Here is a 19,853-nt window from a genome sequence, read left to right as displayed (position 1 = left end):
AAAATAATTGCCTGCGTCACGAGGTAGCAATTGGTCGTGATTGTCGTGCAATTTGTGTGGGGTATATTTGTACGTAATCAGAGCGAAATTACATCTTGCGTCAGAGCCAATGGTGAGATTCTCTATAAAACTAATTCCACAGGGTTTTGTAACAAGGAATTAGTTTATTTATTTAGATAAATTCTTATAGTTGAAAGTTCTAAGCAGGTAATCATGCGCTAGAATGTTATAACGCCAGGCAGAAAGTCTAAAAGATCCTAAACTATTATAATCAGTCCCTTTTTATTATAGGATTTCGTTTTTAACAAGTATATTAAGTTCATCGCCCGTCTAATAATGTCGATTTTTTTTTATAAATGATGGCAGCAACAAATACAATTCCAAATCTCTATATAACATTGAAATAAATTCGTCATCTTTAGGTGTATCAGAAACTTGCCAAACACATTATCTTCTATAAATAGTCTCATTTCCTTACAATACCAAATGTTTGTACGTAAGAAAAACTCCGCGTGGAATCTGCACATAGAGAATACAAACCCAATTTTGAACTACATGCGTAACCACTGACGTTTTTGATAAACACAAAGTTACATGTTTACGGAAGTTAAAGAGTTCTCTAAAGTATACAGAAAAGGGACGTAACTGTTAAGAATATCTAATTTATATTTATTTTAAAACTATATTGATCTTATTTCTACAAAACGTAATATTATAATAACAATTATTTGGGGTCATATCACCGATGACTCTCGATAATGTATATATAACATAACAATTGGCAACACGACACGTTAGGTGAGAAACATCGTCAGTTACAAAGGAATTGTCTTGGAAGTAAAACCTCTAGTACTATAAATAGCATCTAGTACTGTGAAATACATAACATACATACATAACATCACGCATTTTATCCCCGAAGGGGTATGCAGAGGCGCAACTAGGGCACCCACTTTTCGCCAAGGATGTTCCGTCCCATGATGTGATAGGGGGCGAGCCTATCGCCATATCGGGCACAAATTCCAGACTCCAGGCTGATACTGAGCAGAAAAACCCAAATATCACTTTGCCCGACCCGGGATTCGAACCCAGGACCTCAGAGCGCTATTGTACCGGACGTGCAATACAACTACGCCACCGAGGCAGTCTGAAATAGATGTCTTTAAAACAGACACTGTGAAATAGATGTCTTTAAAACATTTTAGTAATTCTTTTTTAAGTTTTAACGTAACACACCCTTGAAATCAAATATCTTGACGTTCATCCTTGTACCACCAATCTTTCAGCATCAATCCTGGGCCTGGCGCTGATCTCCGGAATAGTGGTGGCTCCATTCAGTCTGCAGCGCCTTGGACGTCAACTCACGAACCAGCTCAGCACTCTCCCAGCGCTAGGCGGCTGGGGGCTCATGGTAGCTGCAAGAGGTCCTACCGCGCTACTAATAAGTCGATCTATGCAGGTAAATACATTTACAAGAAAATAGCAAGTCTTTAATTTACCATCTCGCTCGAGGATATAAGGATCAATATTATTATGGGTGATGCTGACGCCATTTACCGGTTACACTTGATGAAGTTAAGGAGGTATGTTAATTAAATAAAACAAAATGATTTATCAGTCACGTAAGCGAACATAGTTGGACTTATGACATGTCAAGATACATGATAATTATAACTAAGAATTATCTTATATCTACGGACAATTACAGACTTTAAGTACTAGAGGTAGAGTTACAAAAGCAAAACATGATGTAAGTAAAGAACCCAGCTCGCGCTGGGAGGTAAGAAGAGAAAATATATACCAATATTTTAATTAAATAATGTCAAGACTGCATCGCGATCGTCAGCGGTGAGGTGAAATAGGTCTTAACCTATGTAACCTACCAGCCTTTCACTAGATAGTGATTACTACTCGAATAAGAAACGCAGAAAGAAACTCCAGGCTTACTCTTTTGCTATTAATTGTCTTACATCTTTCAAATTTTTTTATTGAATTCTTAGAACGTACTAAGAGTTCTATCTTTAGTTTGTACTTAACCTGGTAGTAAACACCCGCTGAAGCCATTTTTTTAAAACAAGTACGCATTTTAACTACCGGGGCATGACCATTGTTTTATTAAAGAAGCATCTAATACACAGAAAAATTACGATTTTTTAAGACGGTTTCATTGCAATGTGTTTTCACAAAATCTCTTAGTAGGCACAGTTTCTTATACGGAAATACGTGAATAATTACGGAATAAATACAAACACACTAGATATAATTAAGTAAATACATACAATATTTATTTGGAAAAATTTTAAACATATCTTCAACAAGATTGACGTATTACTAAACTGTCTCTTAATAACAAAATAATATAAATAACATGTTGTATACATCATTTATTGATTAATTATGGAGATAAGAACTATAAAAGTAACTTTACAAAAAAAAATTGTGCATCAACCTACTTTAATTGTAAGTAGGTATAAAATGTTGCATACCTTTGATGAAAAACCTACCGACATGTATCATAAATTTAACATCGTAATTGTCAAGTTTTAAACAAAATGAATTGATTTGATATAAATACACATCGTATACTAAACAGTGACCCGTCTTCATCCAATGGACCGTAATTCAAGTCAGTTAACGTATCGCGTGCGTCTTATATTGAACAATAAAACATATTGCTATATAGTTCATTGAATGCAGTTGACCCTATAATAAATTATTATGAATAAGTATCGCTGGTTGATCGGGATTCAATCTGAGTTATCAAAAGTTGTTTATATTCAATGTGCGTGGCGCCATTCTGTTGTTGATGCGAATTGCCGCTTCATTGGTTATGTATTGGCTCTAAATTGTGAGGACCAATTGTGGCACCGAGGCAACATAATTTTATAAAATTTTCCTTTTATTACAGTATATAGAGTTAAGAGTATACAGTATGTAGATAGTTCGAGAACCTATTGTACTGTAATTATTTATAATCACATCGGTAATCCCAAACGTAGCAAATTGCTTGGAAAATTGCAGCATTGTCAATGCAGTCGTATCTACTTAGATGAAATCTTATTTAATACTAGTTATGCTGGCGGCCTTACCCGCTTGGAAGAGTTTCTTGGAATACAAAGTAGTCTATGTTCTACCTTCAAGATTTTTTAGATATTTTTAAGGGGTAACTGCCTGAACTAACTGAAATTTTTAAGGGGGACTGCCTCGGTGGCGTAGTTGTACTGCATGCGCGGTACGGCAGCGCTCTGAGGTGCTGGGTTCGTATCCCGGGTCGGACAAAGTGATAATTGAGTTTTTCTGCTCAGTATCAGCCCGGAGTCTGGATTTGTGCCCGATATGGCGATAGGCTCGCCCCCTATCACATCATGGGACGTATCACACTTGGCGAAAAGTGGGTGCCCTGGTTGCACCTTTGCATACCCCTTCGGGGATAAAATTCATGATGGTGTGTGTGAAAAATTCTGTCAGACATATTTGCGTTACTTTAAGCGTAGGCATCAGAAGCTCTGAAAAGGTATAAATATTCCCCGTTTTTCCAATATTTTTCATTGATTCCGCTCCTACAAGTCATAGAATAATGTCATAAAACATAAAGCCTTCCTAGATAAAAGGGCTATCCAATACTAAAACAATTTTTCAATTCGAACTAGTATTTCCTGAGATTCGCACGTTCAAACGAACAATAGTATAGATTCTCGGTTTCTCCATTAATGAATCTGCATTCACGTACATAAATTTGTATGAAACGTAACCGGTACTGAACGTACAGTGCAAGTGCAATAAACTTAGTTTATTCACCTTAAATGAGTTTCGTATTAAGCACACCTCATTTGCAAATAAAATCAGTTACTTTGTTTATTTGGCATCTATACTGAAATTTTACATCAAGCCTTCATTGGTATAATATACAAACCATTTCTTTACGTTGTTTGTGTTGATTCATTCGCTTTACCATAACGAACTTCTTATTAATGTTTTTCTAAAATTTTATTACTTGAACAAATTGTTTAATCTACTTGAGCTAAAACGAGTCGATACGCGATATCTTCGCATTAGTCAAGAGCCTAAGTAACTAGTATTTTATCAAGAAAAACAATTACAAAAATCGTGCTTTTCAATAATGTCGTTTTGCTTAAATGTCAATCTAACTTATAAGACACTTTATTAATAATATCTACTGTGACTTCTTAATTATACCGTCTCTTGAATTCTCATATTTCATGACACAAAATAAACAATGAAACATTCGTGAGGGTATTTTTACTAATTTACACCGCCTTTTCCTGAACTCTACTGGTATTTGATTGTTAAAAAATCTACTTGAAAATTCAATTTCGCGGTATTTCATTGCTGATAATCCGAAATATTTTCATTAATAGAAATATTGCTTAATTTCCAGGGATTTGCAATGGGTCTCCAAGCTGCCGCCGCACCCGTGTCCATTGCAGAATACTCCTCACCGAAACACCGCGGCGCCTTCCTCGCAACTATAGCATTCTCCTTTGCGACTGGCATGCTTGTCGCCCACATCTTCGGCACCCTTATGTACTGGAGACCAGCTGCAATAGCCTGTGGCAGTTGTTATGCACTATCCCTAATCCTGATATCACTAACTCCAGAAACACCGTCGTATCTAGCTTCAAAAGGCTTGAACAATGAGTGCAGAAGGTCTTTCCGATGGTTTAGGGGATACGACCACAATTCTGAGAAAGAGTTGGAAGTTCTCATTCAAAGCCAGATGAAACCAGTGCCAGTGGTGAGTTCGACGACAAAGCACCAAACAAGGCTTGAGAGGTATTTGGAGATCGCGAAAAAGCCTGAGTTCTATAAGCCCACCGTGATAATGATGTTCATGTTTGTGCTGTTCCAAGTATCTGGGATGACAGTGGTGCCCTCGTATACTGTACCCATGATGGAAGACGTCACAGGTGGTACCATAGACGCGAATATGAGCATGTTAATGGTTGACGTCGTGAGGTTTGCTACAGCAGTGCTAGCCTGCGTGGTTGTCAATAAGTTAAACAGGCGCACAGTCTTATTCTTGGGCATTATTATTACAGTCGTTTCCCTGTTCTCTGTTTCTATACTCCTTTATCTGCGAGATTTTGGATATATTCCTGAGCAATACAAATGGACGCCCGTCATTCCTACCATGACTTACATCTTTGGTAAAACATTGGGTATATTACCAATACCATGGGCGATAGCTGGCGAAATCTTTCCCCTGGCATATAGGAGTTTGGGTAGTGGAATTTCTGGGATGTTCCTCTCTATAATGTTCTTTGTCGTAGTCAAAACAGCTCCTATGTCGTTCGAAATTATCGGGCTTCATGGAACCTTCTGTGTCTATGGAGCTTCTATTATGGTTTGCGGTATTTTCCTGTACTTCCTGCTACCAGAAACTAGAGGAAAGACGTTGTATGAAATAGAATGCCACTTCAAAGGAGTTAGAGATGATAATAAACTTGAGCCAGGAGAAAATGTCAGAATGCTTGAGTTAGAAAAAGTGGAAGGTGGATGATGGAATGTGGGAACACATAGGAAATATTCTGCCGCTTCAGAAATTAGGCCCCGGAAAGCGAGTGATACCATCAGATTGTAACGACCAGACAAGTATTTTTATAATACTCATTCTTAAAAATTAAACAAAGTAAGAATATTTATTTGTTTTATTGAGATTTATACACTTATAACACGTTTGATATGTATGAAATACTTAAAATATAAAAATATAGGTGCTATAAAATCGTACAAAAATATCTAGCGTCACAAAATTTCAATATTGGCACTAGGAAACCATTCACATTTCACAACCTTTGTTTCGGAAAAAACTTCACAAAATAGATTTTTATCATTCCATTCGATTCGACACGTGATTGGCAAGAAATATGATTAATATCATTTTCTGTTTGTTAAAAAAAATAGCCGAATATTGTAATACTTAGCTAATTTAGTAAAGAATATGAGAGCTACATCTTCGCATCATTTCTCCTCCGCTGTTCACACCATTTAAAGGTTCAGCACTCTTAGCGTCCTCAGGAGAGAACCCTCGGAAACTGTCCTCAATCTCCTGAAGAGTTTTGTCCTTTGTCTCTGGTAACATGAACCAGACTATGGTCATGCAGAAGACCACCATGCCCGTATATAATAGATACGTTATAGACAATCCAACAGCAGTGGTTAACATCGGGAAACACTTGACAGCCACGAAGAAGTTAAGTGATAATGCTAAGTAGCTAACTCCACCTCCCAATCCTCGATATTCTAGAGGGAATAACTCCCCTGAAACTGCAAAAGGAATCGAGGATATTCCTACAGTTAACGAGAACATGTATAAACCTATTAAGCTTATAGGAATCCATTGGCTGTCGTAGGGCAGAATGTCCTTCTGCTTAGCGTAGACGTAAAACGCCTTTCCTAAATACGATATAATACAGATAAAGGTACTACTAAACAATAACGTGCGTCTCTTCAACGTCTTCATTAAATATACAGCTAATAAATTGCAAATAAGTCTCTCGATATCTAACACGACCATCAAAAACTTGGCGTTTGCTTCTGGTCCCACCACATGTCCTATAATATCAATTGCGTACGAACTAATTACATTAATACCAGCAAACTGGAACATGGTATACAAGAAGACCATGATGATTACAGGTTTGAAAAATTCCGGTTTCTTGCCAGCCTCACTTATATATTTAAAGTATCTCTTTAAACGCGCTTGTATTGACAACTTCTGATCAGCGACGCTAGATTTTCTTGACATTTTCTGCGCAATAATCATTTTCTCCAATTCGACTTGCTGTTCCTCGCTATTTCCCCTTAACCAGAAAAAGACTGTTCTGGCTTCTTCGTACCTTCCTTTGGTTATTAGCCAGGATGGAGATTCTGGTGTAAATATCATCAGGCATAAACTTGTGAACGTTGTAAAGGAACAAATCAAAGCACTTTGCTGCCAAGTGAAGTAGGTACCGAGTGCGTGGGAGAACAGGACACCAATGGTCAGTGATAATGAGACACTTGTGAGGAACATCCCTCTGTTTTTAGGATCAGTCATTTCCCCAATGATGATCGACCCCAAAGGTCCAAGCATTCCCATGGCTACTCCTTGGATAAATCTAGCTACGATGAGACCCGCGACATTGTTCACCAACAGGAGCATAAACCATCCCAGTAAGACCGGAAATACGGTGAGGAGATGGGATTTCTTCCGTCCGATGTTATCCAAAATGATCGTGATAATGAAGTTCCCCACGATCAGAGCGAAGCCAACAATGGAAGCTGAAATTAAAGAAAACAACGGTTAGATAATCGTAACTATAGCAAAATGAAAATTACAAACTAAATATCTTTCTCCAATCAGCATTAGGGTATTACCAATAAAAGAACTAAAAACATTCAAACGACTCCACAAACTTTAAAAATTATAATTTGCATGTAGGATTCACGTAAGTAGTTTCAGCGAAATGTTAGACTTTCAATAATTGTTAACAACTTCAGCACTGTCAGCCTCCTAGTATTCGAGGTAGACAAGATACCAAGTTGATAGTATCAGCGCGGGGTCTAAGAACCTATGCAAACGACATATCATAAACAGCTGAAGAAGCTCTTAAAATGCAAATAAACGAAATGAATGCAATCGTAGCTGTGTACTGTAGGAACCCTCCCATTTTTGGCGTTTAAAATTGTTATGTGCATTATGTATTACGAATAGACCTCTCGTGTATAAATCTACGTAAGAACGATCACGCCAGCCCACTCAAAATAAACCTATCAGCCGCACCTGCCTTATCTAGTTTTATTGGTTTTAATATTAACACAATGACACTTGACGCAGCACAACACTTGGAACAAAGAGTTAGATCAATACATGTTTTGTGCTACAAAATATAGTTATTGACTATCTCTATAAGTATTTATCTGAGATAATGTCAGTCAGGCTTAGCAATGCTGGTTTTTTATATTTTTTGAAGGTAGGGAAAGTAAATTTTCCCTGTCATTCGTGAACAGTAATAACATAGCTAAGATTTTTTTACGTGCACGGCAGTGCGCCTTACTGCACCTGATAGTAAGTAAAGTGGAGACTAATAGAATGTCGACTGATGAGAGATGATTACCCCTCAGCAGTCGACACAATTATGCCGGCCTATTGGAACCAGATATACACAGGCTGATACCGGAACGCGACACATTTACGTGGCCAGGTATGGTGGGTTTTACCACCTTGTGTACGTTGGTCGTTATCCGGGTACATATAAAGTAAATCCTACCACCAGCAAAAAGTTTCATGTCGTTCCAAAGCTTTATTAAGTAAGAGAATAGGATAAAAAGAGGGATAATATTAATTAAAGTTTAAAGATTATCAGAAATCTGTTCAAGGTACGGGCAGTAGCAAATACATACAAAAGATAAGATACAGTTCTACAGGCGTTAGAGAACCTTGCAGTACAATATTTTAAGTGTTTGAGTAATATATAAAGTTTATCGAGGTAAAGCAATATGACATCGCGACAAAGGCTAAATAAAGTGCAATTACATGTAGTTAGGATTATACCATCTTTCTTTGCTAGGAAGCGGTTTTGTGTCAAGCTCTGTGACTTTACAAAACTCAATAGCAAATTTGGCTTCGTGCCGAATTTCTGATTCAGTATCCAAAATCGACATACCAATTACTAACCCAGCGATTTGGCCCATTTAATGTACCTCTTTACACTACAGCGTGGTTCTTTGGTGCATGTCGTATTCACAGATATAGAACATGGATAATCCAAATCCATCCTTCAAAGATACTTACTAACCGAACTAGAATAATGTACCTTCTAACGTCCAAGTCTACTTTTGGAAACAAATCAGTCAAAACCTCGCCCAAAATAGTTAACACCTTGAACATTACTCTAAATACTTCCACAATTAAGATTCATTGTAATGAAGTCCTCACCGATCCATGACTCCTGCGCTGTGGTGGCGTGGATGTACGAGTCAGGTTTGCGAAGGCTTGGGATCAAGATAGCAGGAAAGCCGATGATACTGCCATGGCCGATGATGTTGATGGCCACCGAAGCCGTCACGAAACACTGGAATTAAAAACAGAAAACGTGAACGATTTATTGCTAAATTGTATCACGATCTTCATTCTACAATAATAGATGGCATTGTACTTAAATATATTTTCTATTATAAAGATAGATAAATGAAATCGATCACTAATTGTAGAGAATAAAACGTAAATATTTCGCAGTTTTCTAATTAACTAAATAACATTTTCCTAATTTCAATATTAACTATCTAAGCGCCGCGAAAGTAACGACACACAGTAAATTGAAAAAAAGTAGTAGCATAAAGCTGATAATCTTCATGTCACATTACGATATGTAGTTATCTAAGTGATATCGTACTAAGATCTAGACGCCTAATCATTGATCACTATCCTTAAGCGAAGAGAATCATGCGCTTGCAGATTTAAAGCATATCAGATAAGTACGTTCTATTTTTATAAAAAATATCAAGAACATGAATGACATACAAAGTAAGCTATGTTCTGTCTATAAGGTAATCCAGTGTCAATGTAAGAACCTTCGAACGATACATAATATTGTGAAATATCATCTCAACGTAGTTAAATATCTGAATCTAGAGAAATTCTAAGTCAACCCATGTAACACAAAATCAGTTGCAGGATCTAACTTTTGTTTACCCAAGTTCCATAATTACTCTCTAACAGCTGTTTTGAGTAAACGATTCCAATTTCAATCTTCAATACGATTCCGAGTATGAACCAATCAAAATAACTCATTGGTAAGCATGTAAAAAAAATGTTCTGATTGGTAATTTTTATCGTTTATAGAATATAGCGGTTAAAGCGAGCCGATTTTAAAAATATTCACGAAATATTAGTTGTCAAAGGGATCACCTCTAGTCATCAACCCAAAACAGGCCGTGATACATACTCACTAACAAAATTACTATGCGAAGCCCCTAAAAGGAGGAAGACCTACAAAAAGCAAAAGAGACAGAAAAACAATTTAATTTACATTGGCACTTAATCAACCTTATCCCAATTATCATAGCACGTGCCGGAAAACGTAGAAATCGATGATAAAATCTTAGAGCAAACGAATAATTTGATAAGGACTCAATGTGCAAATATTCGACCACAACAACGTATCGAGGACTCAGATATGTTAAAAAAACTATCAAGAAATACTAGTAACAAGACAGACAGATGTAGAAAAACTCATACGATGTAGACATGGAAATATAGGTTAATGAATCTTTGGTTCTACTTACTAAAATAGAAATTCCCATTGCAGAACAATAATGCATGTCCATAGTTGTATTAGTAAATAAAGTTACAGCAGACAGCGGAAAAATGAACGAGCGACCCAGTAGCCACGTGATTGAGTAATCACTACTAAGCATGACAATAATATAAAAGGGTATGTATGGATACATAGACTAATAACCAGCCTTTAAGGATGAACATGAGAACTGAGAATAGATGTGATTTTCTTCAGGACATAATTTTTGTATACGGGCACAGACAATTGCATGTGAAGGTCTATATAGAGTGTCGACTTGAGAGAAACGATTACCCGTCGCCAGACGACTAAATTACGTGGGCCTCTATGGCGCATAGCACCTTGTTTACTGTGCTATCCAGGCGGGTTCAAAAATCCTACCACCAGCAAAAGGAATTAAACATAATTAAAGCAAATAATAAATTTTCCGTACTGCAAAGGTCCAAGCGATGAAACACTAATCATATTATCATATTTGCAACTACAAATGTACCTCAACTGCCGTATAAACAACTCATTAGCGCCTTTACAACATTTTGTGTAATAAATGGTCCTTTACCAGTATAGTTACAAAATGGAATATTGATAGTATTTTTCCACATAAATGAATCAACGCCATTAGCAATATACAAAAACTGTTGTTCCGATTAAGACCAAATAGTACGCAGTATACCTTATTCATATTTTTTATACTAAGTGAAGTAAGGTCCAGTGGGCAAAATTATACCGGCATTTGAATACGGAATTATAAACGGTGAATTTTATGTACAGTCTCGCTATCCTAGCGCATACATTTGTATCCTACCACCAGCAAATACATAAGTCAACGCGACATTATAATTGTTTAGACTTTTAAGGCAGTTAGTCGCAACATCCTTAGGCCGAGCGACCACCTCCTACACAATTTTTTCTTGCATAAATATTGACCAGAACCAAGTAAACGATTTCCAAAGCTCATAATATTTTGTTTAATCACACATTACGAATACCTTAACATGCATTTTGAATTATTTTGTCTGTTATGTCTGAGCTAACCTTGAACACGGCTGAACCACTTTTCACAATAACATATTAGGGCAGATGAGTCTTTAGAGAATAATATGCGTTTCTTCCTAAAGAAATATATAATGATAATAATCAGCCCTGTTTTATATACTGTCCCACTGTTGGGCACGGGCTTCCTTTAGTACTGAGAGGGATAAGGCCTTAGTTCACCACGTTGGCCTAGTGCGGATTGGTAGACTTCACACACTTTCGAAATTCCAATAGAGAACTTCTCAGGTGTACAGGTTTCCTCACGATGTTTTCCTTCGCCGTTAAAGCAAGCGATTATTCACAAAGAATACTCACATAATTTTAGAAAAGTTAGAGGTGTATGCCCTTGGGTTTTGAACCTACGGACATTCGTCTCGGCACTCCGTTCCACAACCAACTAGACTTTCGCTGCTTTTCTCTAATCGCCGCCTAAAGATATATGTAGTATAACACGAATGACGCAGGAAGCAAAATCTGTTCCTTCCAGCAAAAACATAACTCGCCCTATGTTGTTTGTTTTCATCATTTCACAATGATGGGCCGATGGCGCACCAGATCGTAGCGTATTAAAAGATAAGATATAATTGTCAACGGCTAATCTACTTGAGAACGCGTTATCTTAACCTTGGAGAATTATTAATTGGAATCTGATAACGTGGTGCATACAAAACAATTAAGATATATAGCTTCCATGTGGATTTGGCTGTCAAGTGGTAATCCTGTCAAATATAAACGGCCATATTAATGCAATCTCACCACTCAAGTAGCCTTAAGTAAAAATTTTTAATACTGAACTATTTAATAAACAAAACTTGAGTTGATTGAAGTCAATAATTTGACGGAATCGCTTGCACCAACTGTTTATAGTAAACGTTTGATGCGCGATTAGTGCGGCGATCTTAAGATGCTGACTTTAACTTGACAGTGTATCAGCTGATATCGCACTCAAGAGCATAATTAATTTGGAACTGTCGATACAGCTCGATGTTTGTATGATGGTAACTACAAAGCAGTCTGCAATGTCTACCAGCAAGAGACGCGGTCCTCGATCGGTGCCATAGATCTACCAGCTTCCATATTGGATGTACATAGATTGATCCCAGTTAAGTATGTCGTTTTACCCTATATATAAACGAGAGAAGACTTGACACATTTTTCAAACAACTAGTGTAGGTTAAAAAAGTTGGTGGTGTAATCTATACCATTATATAAAGCTGAAGAGTTTGTTTGTTTGAACGCGCTAATCTTAGGAATTACCGGTCCAAACTGAAAAATTCTTTTTGCGTTGGATAGCCCTTTGTTCGTGGAGTGCTATAGGCTATATATCATCACGCTATACCCAATAGGAGCGGAGCAGTAATGCCTAATCTCAGGAACTACCGGTCCGAACTGAAAAAATCTTTTTGCGTTGGATAGCCCTTTGTTCGTGGAGTGCTATAGGCTATATATCATCACGCTATACCCAATAGGAGCGGAGCAGTAATGGCTAATCTCAGGAACTACCGGTCCAAACTGAAAAATTATTTTTGCGTTGGATAGCCCTTTTGTTCGTGGAGTGCTATAGGCTATATATCATCACGCTATACCCAATAGGAGCGGAGCAGTAATGTCTAATCTCAGGAACTACCGGTCCAAACTGAAAAATTATTTTTGCGTTGGATAGCCTTTTGTTCGCGGAGTGCTATAGGCTATATATCATCACGCTATACCCAATAGGAGCAGAGCAGTAATGGCTAATCTCAGGAACTACCGGTTCGAACTAAAAAAATCATTTTGTATTGGATAGCCCTTTGTTCGTGAAGTGCTATAGGCTATATATCATCACGCTATACCCAATAGGAGCAGAGCAGTAATGGCTAATCTCAGGAACTACCGGTTCGAACTAAAAAATCATTTTGTATTGGATAGCCCTTTGTTCGTGAAGTGCTATAGGCTATATATCATCACGCTATGACCAATAGGAGCAGAGCAGTAATGGCTAATCTCAGAAACTAGGAGTTTGAACTGAATAATTCTTTTTGTGTTGGATAGCCCTTTGTTCCTGGAATGCTATAGGCTATATATATCATCACGCTATGCCCAATAGGAGCGGAGCAGTAATCGCTAATCTCAGGAACTACCGGTTCGAACTGAAAAAATATTTTTGTGTTGGATAGCCCTTTGTTCCTGGAGTGCTATAGGTTATATATCGTCACGCTATGACCAATAGGAGCGGAGCAGTAATGAAACATGATGCAAAAACGGGGACAATTTATTAGTGTTGAGAGCTGTTGCGTGCGCTGCGTAAACGGTTAAAGTTATGCAACAATAATGTATGACGGGATTGTTCCTCTTAAAAAGTTCTACAAAAATATATCATAAAACAAAGTCCCCCGCTGCATCGGTCTGCCCGAACGTGTTAAACTCAAAAACTACCCAACGTATTAGGATAAAATTTGGTATGGAGACAGTTTGAGACCCTGGGAAGAACACAGGCTTCCGGGAAAATATATAGCGTGACTTTTATAACGGAAAACTTTGGCCCGAAAAACTTTATAACGCGGGCGGAGCCGCGGGCAAAAGCTAGTGTATTTTATATCCGCCCAAATAACGACCACCGTACACTAGGTGTTACCCCTATAGTAATCCACGTAAGTGTGTTTCTTTCCGGGATCAGTCTGTACATATGCGGTTCGACAGGCCGGCATAATTGTGTCAACTGCCGAAGGGTCTCTCGTCAGTCGACATTTTATTGGACACCACTACACATACTATCAGGTGCAGCGAAGTCAATCTACCATGCTCGTATAAAAAAATCTATCTATATTATATTTCTAGTATGTCTTCAACTTTTTGTTTTAATAAATAGATAAATAAAATAAAATGTAGGCGAACATAGATGCACTTATAAGTCAAGGTACATGAGAATATTTAATTATTACTTAAATAACGTCGCTTATAACTAAAGACTTTTTATATTGTACATATAACAATAAGAAAACAGTCCTAATTTTGTTGTCTGTCTGTCTGCTCAACTTATTTATGGCTGTACTAATTAAGAAGTGTCTTCAGCGTATTAATTTGTAATCGAAGCGCTATTTTTGTCTCTGTGCGAAAGCATTTCTGCAGGCTAAGGTATCTACTCCCTACGGGCTCTCCATAACCCGCGCAACCAGTATGGGCGAACCCAGTGGGGAGAAGGGAAGGGCAGTTGCCATCTCCTGGCTACAACCCAAGTACATACTTGTGTATGCGACTACCTATATGAAATTTACGCTCACCAACCCCACCCCTCAGCCTCTGGATCACGATTTGTGATTTCCTTTGCCCTCCTCCAGGGTTGACAGCTGGCTAAGCTCATGCCAACCAATCAAAGTATGTACAATATTATATAAAAAATAAATAACTCAATTAGGTATTAACAAGTGCGAGACCGCAGATAAATACTAATATATAAACATGAAACAATGAGAAATTCCGCGAAACGATGATACATCAGAACAATTTCTAATTTAAGAACAGGGAAATAGGAAAATTCGAAAGAGAACACGCTAGATGGCGTTATACTGTATTTTTATTAAATCGGTCTCGAGACTTCAATGTGGTCGGCGAATTAACTTATTACATTTTATTTTTGAAATATGTTATATTTATTTCTGAAGTCGATGAACTCATGCGCTTTCCATTGCGCGTAATAAGTGCTCCAGCGGTTACAATGTCCTCAAACCACGTATGACCCTTGCGTAAATTTCACCATAAATTTGGGTTCTTAAGTTTATGTAAGTTGTAACATCCACTACAACTCTTACCTCCCTCCCACCCTTTCATTTGTTTATAAGTATTATTCAAATTATTTTTTTTATATTATACAACGATCACTGATTTGGTCACTTTCTTATTTAGGTCAATATTGTCAAAGGCAAAAATACAAAACTATAAATTAGTTACAAATGACTAGAATTATTATCTAATAATAGTGAAATATGCATCTAAATCTGTTCAGCCACGTTTCATTGATGAACCTTTAAAGAGACTGACCGTTTTATTATAAATAATTAATAAAATGCAGAATTTAAACATAATAATATTTTATTGCCTCTTGAAATAGCAAGTACCTAGTTACCTACATCTTTGTGAATAAATAATGCTTAATACAGCTGTTTCATTTAAAGAATAAAATCAATTATAATCTACTTTTTAGTCCAGCAATACAAAATTGCGAAACTAATAAAAAGATATTGAGAAATCGATTACACAAATATGGATACATCGATGATGTAAAACCACTTTAGGATAAGTAATAAAACTGTATAGCTAACGTACTTGTAATGTAATAAACAAAATAATAAAAACGAATAGAGTATTTAAATACACTAGTTCACCTAATTAGTGTCTAGAGTACTTGAGTAATCATTGAATTTATAGCTTAGATGTTGTCCTGAAAAATAAATTTGTATTTCGCAGATGACCTGATTAATGACTTTTGTATATTAGTAAATTAGGAAAATTCTTTTAATTATACGACGACATATTATCCTTCGTCGCGATATACTTTTTAGTCTAGGCAAGAATGTGTCCAGATCAAAACAGGCAGTTTGTAAAGAATGCTGTGATAAACAATTTTTTTGGTACGTGAAAGTGATGCACTGCATCTGATGTAAGCGATGCCGTCCAGATAAATATCGATTAGCAACAAAAGGCTATCTATCATTCGACATAATCATTCCCGTTTACTAAGATGCTCCTTCACGCTACGGAAAGACCCAGGATTATAGGAAGAGAATACGTGCGCAAACTATTCTAAAGCCGAAAAGAAATCTATATTAGACTACATTCGATTAAACTCACAACATACCTTTTCATACCAGTACATTACAAAGTTAATAGTTATGTTTACACGATTTCAAGTGTCCAATCCACATGCTCATCCTTCAAGCAATTAATTTTCATTAAACTCGTCAACAACGCTCTAATTACAACTAGCAACTAAACAATAAGATAATATAGCGCATTACGTACATACACGTGCGCGGTGCGGCACGACTAATTAGTATGTATGTGTTTGTATCATACCTATCATTATTGGAATGACTGATCAAAAGTAAACGTTTTAAAAAGAACGATTCTAGATTCTTTTTTATAGGATAGGAAGGCAAAGGATGGTGCTGATTGTGAGTGTAAATAAAGTGTTATAGGTACTATATTCAGAGGACGATAAAAATTAATTTAAAAGAAATCTATCTGGTTTCCAGTTACCGCTATTGTACGTATAAAACGTAGTTAACAGTTCTGACCAATAGATTTATTATGAAAGAAGATATTTGTTTTTTATCAAAATATGATTCAATGTAGTGTGACCCACTAAGTTTCTTTAGTGTTGTAATGTAAAAACCAAACAACGATTTTTTGTCAATTATTTTATTATTTAATTTTATGATCTGTAGTGATATGTTGGAATTTGATCAAAGGTTATTTCTTTTTCATAAAACGATTTTATAATGACTAAAATTAACTGTACCATTAGTGATAACGTCATTCATTATGGGATAAGTCCTTTCCCGATCCTTAGAAACATAGAGGATCCTTAAAATGGAGGGAAAAAGTAAATTAAGGTTATAAGACCCAGGTAATATCTCTGACCGTACAAAAGGCAACAGCATGAATGCCATTGCAGTAAAAAAAATATTCTACATGGTCTACCACTAATCAAATTTCTTGAAGGAAGATTTAAAGCTGCGAAACCCAGATGAAAATAGAAAAACTATGTTTAAAGGCAACCTTTCGCTCACTGCGATGAAGTATGTTGTGTTGAACACAATGGCGTTGTAATGCGGAATTACGAATAACAACCATTACCGACGTCTAATTGTTTCTAAATACCTAACCGTTGTGAGAAAATACTCGAGATTGTTTTATAAACTATGTAACACACACAAACATCACGCTTCTATCCCGGAAGAGATAAACAGAGATGCTACTGGGGCAACCTTTTTCTCCACACTCCGTCCTATGACGTGTTAGCAAGTCTGCCACCATGTCGGCTACAAATTCCTGACTCCGGGCTGATTCTGAGCAGTAAAACCCAACATCACTGCCCGACCCGGGATTCGAACCCAGTACATTAGAACCGTGTAGTAGCACGCACGCTATTTTATTTAAAGCAATATTTAAGTAAATCTCTTCGGATTCTTCTAAAATTATTTTAACCCAACAGCTGTAATTTGTCACGATGAATATTCTATAGATAGATACGCATTTGTTATTTATAAGTTTCTCAAAACAAACTCAGTAAAATGCGGTAAGTCAACTGCTGAAAAGTCATCTAACTAAATACGACTTTCAACCTGACAAATAAAATAGTTATAGCAGTGAAGTTTGTGAAGATAATTTAAAATTATAAAAATAATAATGAATAAATAATGAATTGAGATGTTCCACTGCTAGCCTGCCGGTGATAGTCTAGAGTAAAACGGACTGCCGCAGGTCCGCAGTATCAAAAGTCAAACTTTCATCTCAGCACTCCATTGCCACACCGATTTCTCTATTCTGGTTCGAGCACAATGATTGAAGACGAGACCTGGCACTCAATTTCAGCTAACTATACATTCTCCGCTCTGCTACCTTAATTTTTTAAAATATTTAACTGACTTTTCTCGTGACTTTGTCCGTGTGACAAAATGTTTTACGGAATCAAAATCGCAATATATATTTTCCCGGGATAAACCAGCCTAGGTCATTCTCAGATTCTCAATACGAAATTTCATCGAAATCCATCAAGTTTATCGCCTTCAAACAGACGCGGCGGGGGACTTTGTTTTATATTTAAAGATATAAAAACACCACCGCCACTATCTAGATTTTCCTTAAAGACACCTAAAATAAACCATAAGACCTAAAATCAACACGACGCAAGTCCGCCACTTAAAACCCGGATAGTCATATCGTTCGTTAAGCCCGTGGTGATACCAAACGCGTGTTAAGCCCACTGTTGTTAACGCACATTATCTTAATGTTAATTATATTTGTCCAATATCGTGACCCAGATCTTTTTTATCTCGGCAAAGTTACATGACGTACTCGTCTACGTCACATACTTTGCTGTAAGAAGAATCAATAAGACAGAAAGGTTGCTTCTTTAGCCTGATCTTACTAAGAAATATTTAAGAAGCGAATTTACCCAAAATATAAAGCTTATTAATGCGGTAAGAGGAAAACTTGTGATGTTTCTTGATCAAAGAGGTGAATGCTCCCTCGCCTTCAAATCAAGTCATAAAGCCGTCATTTTATTATGTTTGAAACTATTTTGATCACCACAATATACTAATTACTGCAACTCGTATAAGGATCAAGGGTACCTATTAGGAATTAATCCACTAGGATACAACTAAGATCCCATTGCAACAAAATCATACAACAAAATTCATTTTAACCAAGTCAATATCACTATTGCAGCGACTAAAGCACTCATTTAAAAGTCCGATGTCTTCGAATAAGCCAACTCTTGTCCAACTAACAGTCAGGTAAAAATATAAAACATTGTTGCTAACGCTCACCCAAAGTCTAGTGTGTTTGTATAATTTAAGCCCTGTCAGGTTAACAATCTGTCCGATTTAAAAAACAAAACACTGTTGCTAAGCGTAAAACAAAGAAACCCAAGGAGAAAAGTCCTGAATATCATATCACTCTAGAGATACAAGTTCAATATCACTCCCCGAAGTGCCATATATGTCAAGTCTTTAGGTGACTGCCATGTATGTCAAACCCGAGGGACCATAGGTCAGTGTCTCAAGACGCTAGGCCAATAAAGCAAAAATAGCAACTGTTTACGAATCATATTGAGTACAAATAGAATTAGAAACGTAGTACGTGAGATCGTAGAATGAGCTATTTGTATAACAAAGGATTTAAATACATCGCATTTTATATTGAAATAGGTTTGTATTGAAATGGAGGCATCGTAACAATTGGGATTGTTTTAAAATTTTAAAGGTTTTTTACGGAATTTTATTCACGAATTTTCTTATTTTCATTGTTAGTTTAATTGTTTTTAATTTTGCCGATTTTTTATTGCATAGAAAACAATACATGCAACAATGGACAATAAAAATAAAAAGCTGTCAATAATTGATTCGTTTAAAATTTCAGCCAGTGAAAAAATAAAAAAGAATAACATAAAAATGCGAATAAGTTCCAATACCAACAAAAAATAAAAAAAAGTAATATCTAAATAAATAAAAAAAAAATACATAATAAATATTGGCACCAAAAATTAAAAAGACCCACCTGTCGCAACAAAGGGGTGTATTTCCCCTCCTTCCTATTGTCTTCGCCCATATTAAAGCACGTCAAACTAGCATTTTCGCCACACCACACAGCACAGATTATCAAAAGGTGACTGGATCGAGCGTTACTGTACGATAATGATTAGATATCAATTATTACGAATACTGAAGCGTATCTAGGGGATGCTCTTTGTGCGAACTGACGACTGCTCGTCTGACGCGGGAAATCGCTTGTGCGGTAAGGTGGCGGTCACAC

The 19,853-nt window shown here is 36.6% G+C and overlaps 2 protein-coding genes across 3 annotated transcripts in view; one reads left to right on the top strand and one right to left on the bottom strand.

Moving 5' to 3' along the window:
* The window catches only part of LOC115453568 (facilitated trehalose transporter Tret1), a 25,104-nt gene extending 19,445 nt beyond the window's left edge, over positions 1 to 5,659 (top strand). For both annotated transcript variants that reach the window (XM_037439044.1, XM_037439045.1), the window contains exons 4-5: positions 1,287 to 1,459; positions 4,400 to 5,659. In XM_037439044.1, coding sequence (XP_037294941.1) covers positions 1,287 to 1,459; positions 4,400 to 5,521 — 1,295 coding nt within the window. In that variant the 3' untranslated portion in view covers positions 5,522 to 5,659. The remainder of the gene's footprint in view (positions 1 to 1,286; positions 1,460 to 4,399) is intronic.
* On the bottom strand, positions 5,655 to 19,853 carry LOC115453567 (facilitated trehalose transporter Tret1). The gene is made up of 3 exons (XM_030182271.2): positions 19,599 to 19,853; positions 8,942 to 9,077; positions 5,655 to 7,284 (listed from the first exon to the last, which is right to left on the bottom strand). The coding sequence occupies exons 1-3, from the start codon at positions 19,647 to 19,649 to the stop codon at positions 5,951 to 5,953; spliced, it is 1,521 nt and encodes a 506-aa protein (XP_030038131.2). The 5' UTR covers positions 19,650 to 19,853; the 3' UTR covers positions 5,655 to 5,950.

This window comes from Manduca sexta, chromosome 3 (assembly GCF_014839805.1).
Source record: "Manduca sexta isolate Smith_Timp_Sample1 chromosome 3, JHU_Msex_v1.0, whole genome shotgun sequence".
NCBI classification, from domain to species: Eukaryota; Metazoa; Arthropoda; class Insecta; order Lepidoptera; family Sphingidae; genus Manduca; species Manduca sexta.
The sequence above is the reverse complement of the archived record's forward strand: the minus strand, read 5'-3'. Positions and strand labels throughout refer to the sequence as shown.

Bases quoted from the DNA above. Each gene is read 5' to 3' on its own strand.
- LOC115453567 (XM_030182271.2), bottom strand. From the start codon at position 19,649: ATGGGCGAAGACAATAGGAAGGAGGGGAAATACACCCCTTTGTTGCGA. The intron at 9,078-19,598 runs GTGGGTCTTTTT...TTTTAATTCCAG, and splicing joins ACACCCCTTTGTTGCGACAG to TGTTTCGTGACGGCTTCGGT. The intron at 7,285-8,941 runs GTGAGGACTTCA...CTTTAATTTCAG, and splicing joins AGCGCAGGAGTCATGGATCG to CTTCCATTGTTGGCTTCGCT.